This window comes from Pterocles gutturalis, unplaced genomic scaffold (genome assembly GCF_000699245.1).
Source record: "Pterocles gutturalis isolate BGI_N339 unplaced genomic scaffold, ASM69924v1 scaffold16933, whole genome shotgun sequence".
Lineage (NCBI taxonomy): Eukaryota > Metazoa > Chordata > Aves > Pterocliformes > Pteroclidae > Pterocles > Pterocles gutturalis.
The window spans coordinates 1-13,083 of NW_010125904.1; the positions used below are offsets into that span (position 1 = coordinate 1).

Genomic DNA, 13,083 nt, shown 5'->3' on the forward strand with positions numbered 1-13,083 from the left:
GTGGCATATGGCACATGAATCATTCACAAAGCTGGGGAATTAATTATTCATCCAAACAACAGACCAAACACTTTACTAATTGTCCCGGTAGGAAAGAGCTGCGAAAGGGGTAGGAGATGGGGTAGACATCAGGTTGGAGACTGGCACTGTTCATGAGAGGAAAAGAAGAAAAGAGATGATAAAGTCTTGTCTGGTGTGACCAAGCATTACTCTGCTTTTGCACTCGGGCTTGGCTCTTTACTGGTTCATCCTATAGGACAACCCTCCTTGCAACGGTACAGGCTCCAGCAGAATAATCCTGTTGGGATGCTGCACTTGTGCTCCGATTTAATGCTGCTTCTCCAAGCCTCATATCCACTCTCCCAAACTTCCTTGCCCGCAGGTGCGTTGTCCTTCCTTGGTTAGGAAAATCCAGGGGGAACATCCTGCTCCCAGCCCGGGTGTGCCCATGCACACGCATGGGGTGCCAGGCATGCTGCTGGGGGGTGCTACCCCAGCACGAGAGGCTGCAGCATAGGAATATTCCTGCACAGAGCTTCTGCCAGCATCCCTTCAAGGACCACTCCCTCCATCTCTGGACCTCCGAGACCAAAAAGACCACCTAAGACAGGCAGATTTGGGGTTGTGCAAGGAGCACTAAATACCAGAGGGAAAAGCATCCTCACCTCTGCCATGGGGGAGCGCAGGGGAATGGCAGAAAGGGCACCGGGCACTTTCCAGGATGGTCATCCCAAAATCCAGGCAGCACCACAATGAGCAACAACCTGCCCTCCTTGTCCTCACACTCACGTTTTAGCCCCGCAGCAAAGGAAGCATCCTAGGAACCAAAAATCTCTCCTGCTTCACCCCAGCCACGTCTGAAAATCAGGTGCAGGATTGCACCGGCAGGTCAGAGGGACAGGCTGGGCTCATGACAGCCGTTTGCCTTTGCAGGGAGGGGACTTTGGGTTTTGGAGAAGCCGTCTGGGCTTGGAGAGCCCGGCTTTCCTCCACCAGCACGGGCTGGTGTCCATCCCGTCGGCTCCGGGTTTGCTAAAGGCACAGCAGGCACCACCGGTGATCATTCATTCCTGCCATCCCTTGGCCACGCTCCACCCCACAAAATCCCTTAATGAAACCCACAGTGCCCAAGGGCTTCACAAAAGGCATCCGGGTGTAGCGGCTGTTATTAAACCCTCCGAAAAACCCTGACTCCAGCTCTTCCTTTCATTGACCCTGGTCTATTTATCCTGCTTTTACAGCAGCTGCTTCCCCAGCTCCTGAGCAGCACAACTTCACAAGGGCCTTTTCATTTCCATTTTGATTTTTTTTTCCCCATTGTTAGAAGTGTTCCCCCACCCCTTCACCTCTCACGTAACGTGTTATTGTATTACCGCTGCAACTGCTATGAAAAAAAAAAAAAAGCCAACACAGTGCTATGATGATGCTCAGGCACTGGAGTGTATGAAGCACACACCCACCTGGATATTTGCAGAGGGAGCTTTAACCCTTCTTTCTCCATGAGCTCTTTCAAATATGGTGTAGGACAAGGCAGGCTGGTTTAGGGTCCTCATCATTCGTTACACTAACAGCACCCGGGAGCAGGGAGCTGATGCTCCACTTGCTGGTGGCTGAAGATCCTTCAACTTCTCCCTCTTGGGACCATTCATTAAGAGGTCACCAAGCTCCCACTGCCCTTTCTGACCATTTTTCCCCTGTTTGGTCCAGGACACGCTGCATCAACCAGGTGACAAGCCCAGCTCCAGCACCCAGCCAGGTCTGGTTCCTGCACGGGCACGGCGAGTGTCCCCAAGCCCCAGGGGAAACACAGACGTTCCCCTCCCCAGCTCTGCCTCGGAAGGAGCGAAGGTATTTTATGTACATTTTCGGAGAAAAATATTTTTAGCTGGGGGAGAACAGGCTGGGGTTTTTTTCAGGCAGCGATGATGATTTGGAAACCACAGGTTATAAACAGAGCGGGTTTACAAATGTGACTATTAGTTCCCCAGTGAAAGCTTCAGCATCAGGGAGTTTTAGGTGGGCGTTGATTTCCACTGAGATGAAAAAAAAAAATCTGGATTTATTGACACAAGAAGCAAACACCAGTTGAACCCAAGTCAGTGCTATACATTCCTGCACAGGGACCCAGGACTGCTCACAGCAGCAGCCCCTCATTAGGCTAATTGACACCAGGGAGAGCATGCCCAGGAAATCCCACCGCTCAAGGAACCCCAGCGTGGCATCTGGGGCCATGATGCCACCTCTCCCATTGGACACAAGGCAAAAAATAAGTCCAGAATGGAAGAGTAATACCCTGTGTCACCCTTGGAGAGACATGGGCCAGCGAGTGATGCTGGGTCCCTCTGGGTCCATCAGGGATGGATCCTGGGGTGGGTGCTGCTCACGTGGATACCCGTCCTGGTCCATCATCATGGACCATCAGCATCCCAAACCTGTCGGCACATCCCACAGCAAGCACTACCCTCCACCTCTGATGCTCCCAACATCCCCTCCACCACAACCACTGCCTCTCGGCAAGTGGCAACAAGGTCCCAACGACCATTAATTCTCCCAATTCTCAACAGTCTCTGTACAGACACTCGCATATTAATAAAGTGTAAAGTTTTAGTCCACAAAGATAATCCTGCACCCGCCGATCGCCCACACACACGTGCAGACTTCGCCACCCGCCTTACGCAACCGACACAGCGTGAACCGCCAAGTGCAAACCCTCTCCTGCAAGCTGTTTGCAAGTCATTTGCCAGCCGAGGATTATTTGCTGGAGAAATTTGCCAATAATTCAGCAGATCAAACAGGCAAGTGTTTCTTGCTAGGGAGGCACAGCCATGGCGCTGAACAACAGCAGCTTTGGCAGCACCGCACAGCAAAAACGAGAGCTGAACAGCCCATGACCTGGTCCCAGCTTATCCCCCGGATCCTCTCCAAAACTGGTCCAGGGTGAAAGCCTGTGGGTTGCCTCCTCTGCCCATCAAACAACAGAATTCACCCCAAAATCCCAGTGAGCCCATGCCAGAGGGTGCCGGGACCACTGGGACAAAGCCAGCGGGTACCCGCACATTTCTTGGAGGGACTTTCAAAACAAACGGGATGCAAGGGGGATGATGGTGGTGAAGCAGATCCCAGAGGGCTCTGCCCCATAATCGGCGATGTCAGGGGGACCCAGGCACCTCCCAGCGGGGCGGACGGCGCGGCATTAGCAGCCCTTCACGGATAGTTGATTCCCTGGCACAGGGCCCGGCGCAACACTGAACAGAGCTGGCGAGGCTTTTGCGAGTGAGTAATTGCCGAGCGCTGACTCAGCACCGGCTCCGTTACACTCACTCGCCCAAAGCTGCGGAGAGGGCAGGGAGAGGTCTGCTGCAACCCCCCCACCAGCCCAGTGCTTCCGCTTGGCCCAGGCACCAAAGGATGCCCGGGACAGGAGCCACCGATGGGCATTTCCCAGCTACCGGGATGCTTTCTGCAGGCTCAGCCCAGCACCGCAGCTGCACATTGAGGCCGAGACATCCCCTTGTGTTGCTACCAGAGGTGACATGCATCCCACGCTGTCCCCACAGATGTGACCACCTTTGCCCAGCCCAGGAGCAGATGTAGATGCAGAAGAGCCAGCAGCATCCAGGGCGATGCCCACCGAGAAGCATCACCCCATCACCAGCACACCAAGACACCCCGGGTCCTGCTCCCCAGTGAGGCCATCCAGGTTCACCATGGACCAAAAGAGTCAAAACATTCCTGGTCATGTTCTCCTCAAGCCTTCTCCCAAGCCAAGTCCCTGCCTGCACCTCTCCACCATGGACAAGCAGCATCCATCGCCACATCCCTGGCAGCACCAGGCTCAGCATCCCCCTTCCTCCTCCAAACCCCCAAACAGGTGTCACATCCCATGTGGTGCCACCACCCTGCAACCCAAGAGACAGGACTGTGCAGCAAGCAACTCGGGAGGGACACCAGGTATCTCACCTGGATCCCATGCCTCAGTGTCCCAGACAGCCCTGTAGCTGCTCTGCACCCAGCAGAGCTTGTGAAGTGATTGGAGATCCACAGGCACCATCTCTTTGTACACATCAAACCAGCTCCTCTGAACGTGGGGTTTCCATCAGCACGCGAAAAGGAACCGCCACCATCCAGGCACACCCCTTCCCTGGGACCCCTCAGTGGGTGCAGGCACCCACCTGCCCCCCACACACAAGGGGCCAGGGGTGGTCACCCTGGGATGCTTCTGCTCAAGCCGACCACCAACGTTGTCTAGCACAAGCCCACATATCTCTGTTCATTTCTATGTCACCACCACACCGCAAGCACAACTCAAATCTGGGCCACGTCCCTGACAGGTGACACCACCGGTGACACAACCAGCACCAGTGAAGCTCTGTGCACCACCACCCCCAGCATCACTGCTGCGCGCCGGGATGCTGAGCAAGCATCACCTGCGAACACAGCCCCATGCGGACCTCGTTCCCAAACCCCCAGCACCTGGCCAAGGCTGGAAAGTGCTTGGGAAGGCAAGAGGAGAAGACATCTTCTCCCTCCCCACGTAGGGTTTGTTCAAGACCTCTCCAAGACGACATCCATTTGCTTAGCTTATCAGGCCATGCTCCTACTTCATCCTCACCTCGCCCCATGCCAAGACGGGTGACAGATGCCAGGCCACCAGCTGAGGAAAGCTAGACGTGATGCCCTCAGAGCCAGCCCTCCTCCCCCGATGGGGAACCTCATCCCACCATCAGCTTCCCACAGCAAAGCAAACACCAGAGCCTCCAGTGTGGGGAACCATCCTCCCCTCCCTAATTGGAATGAAGAAACACCACCGACAACGGCAAAACAGGGCTTTGCCCTGCATCCTGGAGGTCGTGTGCCCACCAGGACAAGCCCGCGTGCCCAGCTGCCCAATGCCACCAACAGTCTTGCGCTGCCCGACTCACCCGCTGAGGACCACAATGAAGTCCATGACGTTCCAGCCGTTGCGCAGGTAGGAGCCCTTGTGGAAAACGAACCCCAGAGCCACGATCTTAATCCCAGCCTCGAAGCAGAAAATCCCAATGAAGTAGGGCTCAGTCTTCTCCTGCCAGAGGGGAACCAGTGACACGGTCAGAGGAGGAGATGAATCAAACACAGCTCCAGCCATTTCACATTGACCCAACTCCCATCCATCCCATCCCACCTTCCCCAGCTCCATCCTCCCCTTTGGGAGCTCTCCCAGCCCTTCCTTAGCCTTTGAAACAAAAACCCAGGGGTACAACCCACCCAAGTTGCCCAGTCCCCCTTCCCTACCCCACTTTTAAAGGGGCTTAAACCTTCCTCAACCCTTTTGATGGAGGAGGAGTGTGTGACAGCAGCCCAGGAAGGCTGGAGGGGCCGGTTCCAGAGGAAACCTCCTGCCCTACCACCCCGACACCAAAAGAAATTGACTGTTGGGCTGGGGTGGCTCCCCTTGGCTGGTGCCCCTGCCCACCCGCAAGACGCCCCGATGCAGGGGGGAGAGGGACGGCCGCAGGGTACTTACTAATCTCCGTGACATGGGCGTCTTGTCATCCTCGGGGAGGTGCTGCTCGAGGGCCAGCACAATGCAGTTGGCAATGATGGTCGCCAGGATCATGTACTCGAAGGGAGTGGAGAGGAGTTAAGGAGCAGAGAAGAGGTGGATGAGATGTCCCCAACCCGCCAGCCCGCCCCTGCCCACCCTTTATTTCACCTGTTCCACTTTCCCCGCAGGAACACGCACACACGCGGCCCAGGTTTCACCTCCCACTGCTCCTGGGCTGGAGGGTGAAGCCCACTTTGGTGCTGTTTGGAAATGAGAGGGGTGACAAGAGAACCAAGAGCTCCTAAGACCTTCCTCACTGGAGACCTTCTGAGCCTCATCACCTCCTTCCCAAATTCATGGGACATTAACCGATGGCCTTTGCTGGGCTGGGAACTCTCCTGGGAGAGAGATGCTGCTTGTGGTGGGAAGGCAGAAGGACAGACTCGAGTATGAAGGTGCACACCCAGGCTGGTCTGTGTCTGGAAAGGGTTTGTCAGGGTCCCTGGCAGCGTCAGGGAGGCTCTCCCTGGCATGGCATGCTGGTGGCCAGAGCTGGCACGTCCCTGCATGCCATGGCCCTGCTGCTCGCATTCTTTTTCCTTCACGGAGCAGCAGGAGATGGGGCTTGGAGGTGGGGGGGGGACACGTGTCATAGGCTATCAGCAGCCCTGGTCCTAAAGCATCCCTGGGGGAGGGACCATCTGCACGGCATCCCTGGCAGGTCTTGGGGATCCCACCTGGATCAGCCCACCTCATGTCCTGCGTTGGCAAGGTGGACGTGCCCTGGAAACCGCGGGTCCCTTGCCAAGCACCCCACGGGTGGCCAGGCGAGCCCAGGCAGAGCTGGGAGCTGCACAGCACCGAGCTGAGCACTGGCAACTCAAGACACTGATGGTGCCGGGGTCTGAGCAGAGTGGAAGCTCCCTTTGGAGATGTCCCAGCTCAGCCACACTCCAGTGAGACCCCCAAGGGGTAGTAGCACCTTAACGGCAGGATCTTGCTGGACCCTTACGAGCATCCTACATCCTGCAGACATGTCTAGGGCTTACGCACCTCCAGGAGCAGCCCCGCACCAGGACAAGTGGCAGCAGATGCTGGCATCTGAGGAGCTGAGTGAGTGGGAAGGAGATCAGAGGAAAGGGTAGGCTGATGGCCAGGAAAGCACCTCAAACTCAGCTCCCTCCTGCCTTTTGCTTCACAGGGGCCACCGAGAGCTCCTCCTGCCTGGCTCACCACCAAGCCCCGAAAACAAAGCACTTCCAAGCAACAGGACGGCCACATCTTTCCAGTTTCCCATCCATCTTTACCGTATCTTTGCAATAAAAGCCCTGTTGTCCTCAATAAATGAGGCGAGATTCATCAGCAGGCAGCACATCCCTTCCCCGCTCCCTCCATGCCAGAAACCCACCGACTGTCACCACTGGCGTCAGCAGCCACGCCGGGAGGGGACTGCCACCTTCCCAAGGCTTGTCTACGGAAAGGGGATGTGATCCCACCTGGGATGGATATACCCATAAAGAAATCACACACGGTCCTACTGTCCCAAGCTGGCACAGGGAGCAGCAACCCGGCTGAGCCCTTCCCCACCGCACCAGGCTCCTCCAGACCCAGCAGCTTCGGGTTTGCACTGCTCAGGCCAGTGGCTGCCAGCACCCCGGCCATCGAAAAGGGATGATTTTCTCTTTTGCAACCTTGCCTTTTGGCCACTGAAGCCACTGACTACAGCAAGAGGCTTTAAACCAGTGGGCAAGAGAAGACATCCCAGTGCTGGCCACGAGCATGGGAAACTGGAAACCATGCAGTGACCCCAGTGGCTTGTGCACGCTGCGGCACGGCACGGTGGGAGCGGGGCTGGGCAGGGGAGTGGGTCCCCAGAGAGCTGGCAGGAGGGGCAGCCAAGGAGAGCCCGCAGGAGCTGGGACGTATCAAGCCTGGGAGGGAGAAGAGCCAGGAAAGATCCAGCCAAGGCATTTAAAAGGCCACTCAGGGAAATTAATGATTGCTAAGTTAACGGCAAACCAAAAGAGACACTGCCGCAAAGCTCGCTCCTACGGGCTCGGACCTCGGTGCAAGCTGGGCAGGAATTGCCAGCAGCTCCCTGTGCTCGGGGAGGGGGGGGCCAGCCCCCAAAAGCTTTCCTCGGAGGCTTATCACACGTGAGGATTTCATCGCACAGCCACGTGCTTTCCCTGCTTCCCACCTCCAGCTGCACGCTTCAGCCGAGACGCAGCCCGCGGCGCTTGGCCCTGAGCCACCGGCCTCTTCGGGGTCTTTTTGTTTAATTTTCCTGAAAGTCTGTGAGCAATTAGCACAGGCTTAAAAGCAGACAGCATGTTAGCGGGGCAGTGCAGCCAGCTCCCCAGGCGCTAGGCACATTTGCCTAGATGAGAAGTGTGGGAAAGGCACGGCGAGTCCGTCTGTCCTCCCCAGCACACCTAAACCCGCCGAGCATCCCCTGCTCCCCGCCACTGCGCCAGGCATCCACCGCCGCCTCCTCCCTCCTGTGGCCGCTAGTCCCACAGGGAAAACAGCCCGGCGTGGGAAAAACCCAACTTCTCCAAAGCCGGCAGTGTGGAAGCCCTACCTGGGGGGCCCAGGACCACCTCTAACGGCTCAGCTCGTCCCTATATTTCCTTGCTGGCTCCAACATCTAGCTTGACAGTGCCAGGACAGTGCACATCTGTCACAGCCATGGGACCGCATCCCTGCTCCACCTCCATCGAGTGTGTGGCACGTGGGTCAACAGATACCAAGTCTAAGGGAAAACCCAATTTTCCAAGGACCCGAGCCTGAGTTATCACATCTGGCGCTGGGGGAGAGCTGCAAATCCCACGCCCCTGTCACTCCATCTGTGCCAAGTTTTGAGAATCCAAGGGTAAAAAAAAAAACCCTCCCCAAGGGAAATTTTACTCCACCTCTGCCAAGCAAGCATCCTCCTGGCTCAGGGCTGGAGCCCACCAGCCAATGCGCTATCGCTCCTTCCTTTCCTCTCTCATTAAGTGTCTAATTACACGACCTTCCAGCCACCCAAAATGCAGAGTAGCACTTGCCTCCCTCCGAGCCCGATAATGAAAGCCCGTCTCCCTCCAGCCTTCTCCTCCCTCCTTCGTCTGGCTTCTCCTGGAGGATCATTAGGGAGCCGATAAAAATAGGTTTTCTTATTGATTTATCTCCTTTACCCACCGCTCTCTCCCCTGCGCCGTTGACTTGTTTCCTTAGCAACTCCGCTGATCGCAGCGCACGCCACACCCACAGCTCCACGCGTCCCTCCCGGTGCATTTGAGGTGGGGAAGGTGTCCCCAGGCCACGTGAACCCCCCCCAGACCCATGCCTCAGCCCACCCAGAGCAGGCACCGTGGGCTAACCCCACACCTGGAGCTGGAGCTCCTTGGTGGGTCTGGCAGGGAGCACTGCGGAGATGCCCAGCCCGCTGTGCATCCTTGCTTCCAGCTGTGACCCCCCTCTTCACCTCCCTCCCCAGGTGGTTGCCAAAACCAGCCCCCCCAGAACATCTCGATTGCTAACGCAGGGGGTATGCCCAGGTCCAAGCCCCGAAGATGGGTTTATGGTGCTGATGGCATATCGATGCAACCTCCCCGAGAGGCTGGGTGCGAGATAAATTCCTCCCCAGATGCAGGTGAGGGCTGGGAGCTGTGGAGAGCCCCCCTCCATCCCTTCATCACTTCGGTGACCATCCCTTCTCCCCACTCCTGGGCAGGCAGGTGGGGAAGGAGAAGAGACAGAGGAGTGGGGCTATGTGGGCATCTCCAGAAGAGCTCCTGGGGAAGCCTACCCCAGTGGGTCAGCGAGAAGGACAGAAGCGATTTAACCCCTCGCCCTGCCTGTGTCACCCAGCCCAGCTCCAACACCTAGAAACTCAAGTCTCCATTTCCCACCACTCCCCAGGACCTGCCGCACCAAGGGGCTTTCCCTCCTCCCTGGGTGCTGATAAGAGGGAGCTTCAGTTCCTTCATATTTGGACTTCATCTCGCTGGTCCCAACCCTGCCCAACTGTCTGCCCCATACAGACTTTCCCGTGCCCTGTCCACCCAGGGCACGCCAGGAACAAAGACTCCCCCCTTCCCCATCCCCAGGACACCCTGACCCCTCTCTGCTCTGCACCCCAGCAGGAAAGCCAGCACCTCCTCCCCAAGGCTGTTTTCCAAGAGAAACCCAAAACGCCAAATGGAGCAAAGACCACGAGGAGTCCTAATTCAGCTCAGGGTTTCTCCAGCCCTACAGCACCCTCCTGGCTTGTCCCCAAGGACACGAGGGATCTTCGCCCAGCAGATAGGGCTGCCCAGTGCCCTCCAGCAGCTGCAGAGCCATGGTCCCTTGGGGCTGTCCCCATCCCTGTGCCCTGCCACCCAGCACTCCCAGCCCATCCCTGCTTTGCTGGGGTTGGCAGAAAGTGATGTCCAGAGGGACAAGGTGCCCACAGACCCCAAACACACCCAGCAAAACGGGCTCAGGAGAGAGAGCATGGGCTTGGGGTTGTGCTTGTGGCTCTGCACAGCTTGTGGGGAGCACCCAGGCGAGATGCTCAGCCTGCCAAAATCTCACTGCACGGGCATGCCTCGACTTCAGAGACTCCACTCACTATCTGCAGCCACAGATGTTGCTGCTTGTGACTCCAAAATGTGGCATCAGGGGCTAAACAGACGGCAGTGCCAGCCAGGAGCTGGTCGGGCAGAGCTGCCTGCATTGCTGCCGCTCCCATAGGGATGCAGGCGCCTGCCTGCCACGTGCAAACAGCTCCGTGGAGATGCCTCTCCTTCTTCCCCACCTCACCCTGTGCTTAAAAACTGGAAATCAAATCTCTTTCCTCTCCTCCTCCTTTTTTTTTCTTTTTTAACAAAAAAGAACCACATCATGTGATGTTCCTGCCTTAACATCAGTTTTTTAACTTTGGTTGCCACAGCAACAGGATGCAACTTGGTGTCACCATGACAACAGCTGCCTCTGTTTAAATTCAACCATCTGACAGGCTGCCTCACTCTTCCCCGGCGACGCCCCTGCCATTACACCTACTCGCCCCTCCCCAAAAAAACAACATTTTAAAATCTGATGAATGAAGGGCACAGAAAACAGCCTTGGAAGGGAGGAAAATTTTAAAAAAAAATAAATAATAAAATTTTTAAAAAAGAGAGACGTTCTTGGGTAGCACAAGTAGGGAGATGCCCAAGGATGGCACGACATGGCGCAGCTCTTCACTGCAGGGAGGCAAGACCTGCCAAAATCTTGGCCAGGCAAAAGCAGAGGTGCAGGAGACGCTTGCCCAGGTGGGGCATAACGCTGCCAGGGCCCCCACGGGGCAGTGCCCATGCAGCACCTGCGATGCCCGGGTCAAAATGGGAGTCATCACGAGCGAAATGGTTCGGGCGCACGTGGGTGTGCATCCCATGGAGCAAAATCCCCATGCGTGTTGGACTGGGGATGCACACTGCAGACATCCTGGATGCTTTTGGCCAACCCAACACCTGATTTGGTCCTTCGAGGGGCCGAGATAGGAGCAATCCCTCACTGCAGGGAACAGCAGGGTCCCTATAGGGCTGACAAACATCCCAAGGTCCCCAGAGGACTGACAGACATCCCTCTCCCCTGCCAAACCCGGGGGACAGGGCTAGTGGCCGGCGTGCACCTGCAGCCAGGGGCTGTCCTTGGGGACAGAGCCAGAGCCACACAATGTCATCTGGCCTTTCTGGGGCGGGAGAAGGATCTTATCCAGGTCAAATGTGATTAAGTAGCTGAAGAAGGGAGCAGATCTAGATGAGCTGCAGCCCATCTCATGTGCTAACTGAATTGTAGCTTTCCAGGCAGCCAAACAAATGAAATCAGGGCGAAAGGCCTGGCCGGCAGCGGGAGGAGAGCAGGCAGGACCAGGCTGTGCTTCCGAAGGAGAAGAGGAGGGAGATGTTCCTACAGCCAAAACAGCAGCTGCCTCGCATTTTGGGCAGGACTGGTAAAAAGAGCAGCTCCAGCAGAGGTAACACACGGTGAGAAACTCAAAGGCTCGTCTCCCCACGGAGCTGCATCCCAAGCCCAGTTGCTCGTATTTCTCCTCCTTTCCCTCCATGCATCATCCCTATTTACACCGGGAAACCAAACTGCAGAGGCTGCTGGTTATAATTATACAGTTACCCAGCAGATATCCAGGCCTGAATCACCAGTTATTTTTAGCCCTATTACCTAGTCAACTGGAGCTGGATGAAGAAGAGCTTCCACTCCCCCACGCACTCCACCCCAGCCCCCTTGGCTTGCCTTGGTGCCGTTCCCCATTCTGACCCGCAGCACCAGGACCAGCCACCTCCCTCCCCGGGCCAGCAGCTCTCATTGACTGTGGCCAAACTCCAATGCTCACCTCCCCAAACCACCCTCGCCCAGGAGCGATGCCATGGGCTCCGGGCCAGGCAACCGAGATGCTCCCACATTTTTCCTGGCCCTACCGAAAGGCACTGGCTGCGTGTGCCAGGCTACAAATACAAGGATGGGGACAACTTGTTTGGCCAACATCACCAAACTCATCACCAAAAAACCACATCCATCCCCAAGCCCTCAAAAGCTCAAGTGAAGCAGAGGAGTTCTAGGGTGGGTGAGTTTCTTAGAAAGAGATGGCAGCCAGGGATGCTCAGCTCCTGCACCTGGAACACGCCCGTTCCCAGCACTCACATGGGGATAATGTCACTTACTTCTGGAAAAAAAAAATATCAAATGAGCCCATCTCCCTCATGCATTGCAAATTCCAGGAAAGAACAATGCTGGGGGAGTTTTTACCGAGCACGCTGGTGAAACTCTAGTCTCTAGGAGACAGCGGCTGCCTGGAGATGAGACATCACGCCGGCACGGGACCCCAGCCCACGCAGGGAGTGCTGGCCCAGCAGCAGCACCCCAGCTCCTTCTCGCTTTAAACGAAAGCCAAAGGGGTGAGGGCCCTCCCACACTGCGCTGAAAGAACCCTTATTCCAGAATCTTTGGCATATTCTGCAGGGCTCACAGCTGAGCTGCCACGTCCCCGCGCTCACTGCTGCACCGATGCTCCCGCAGCCGCCAACCCCGCAGGCGCTGCCGGCAGGGCCAGATTTAGGGATGCCATGGGGAATTCACCCCTTTCACCCCCAGGTCACCCCCCCAAGCCTGGGGATTTTGCAGCTCCCCTGCCAGGAGCAGCTCCTGCTGGCAGAGGCTCAGCCTGATGTGCAAGAGCAGCAAAGGGACCATTTCCCTGGTGATGCTCAGCAGGGTGGGTGACCTATCCTGCATCCCTGCATCTCACCGGAGGGGTTCCCCCAGGTACCTGTTGCAGCAGCCCAAGGCATCGCTGCTCGGCACCCAGGGCAAGCTCTCCCGCGCCCGCCGGAGGAGCCAGCAACTTAACCAACAAGTTGCAGGGAGAGAAAAGCAGCAGCGGCGAGAGCTGCATGTAATCACCACTGCAGAAAATGGCACGGGGAGGGTCCTCAAGCCAAAGCATGGCCATGCTGAAGTTTTCAGGCTCAGCTCCTTGGTGGGGAGCAAAGTCCAGGAGGGGGTCTTGGTAGGAAGCAAGCCCAGGATGATGG

At 56.8% G+C, this 13,083-nt stretch overlaps 1 protein-coding gene across 1 annotated transcript in view; it reads right to left on the reverse strand.

Moving 5' to 3' along the window:
• Window positions 1-4,922: 4,922 nt before the first annotated feature.
• The window catches only part of LOC104465644 (voltage-dependent R-type calcium channel subunit alpha-1E-like), a gene marked incomplete at its 3' end in the record, with an annotated part of 9,267 nt that continues 1,106 nt past the window's right edge, over window positions 4,923-13,083 (reverse strand). The window contains exons 2-3 of the mRNA XM_010078772.1: window positions 5,504-5,609; window positions 4,923-5,062 (exon numbers count right to left, since the gene is read on the reverse strand). Coding sequence (XP_010077074.1) covers window positions 4,923-5,062; window positions 5,504-5,609 — 246 coding nt within the window. The remainder of the gene's footprint in view (window positions 5,063-5,503; window positions 5,610-13,083) is intronic.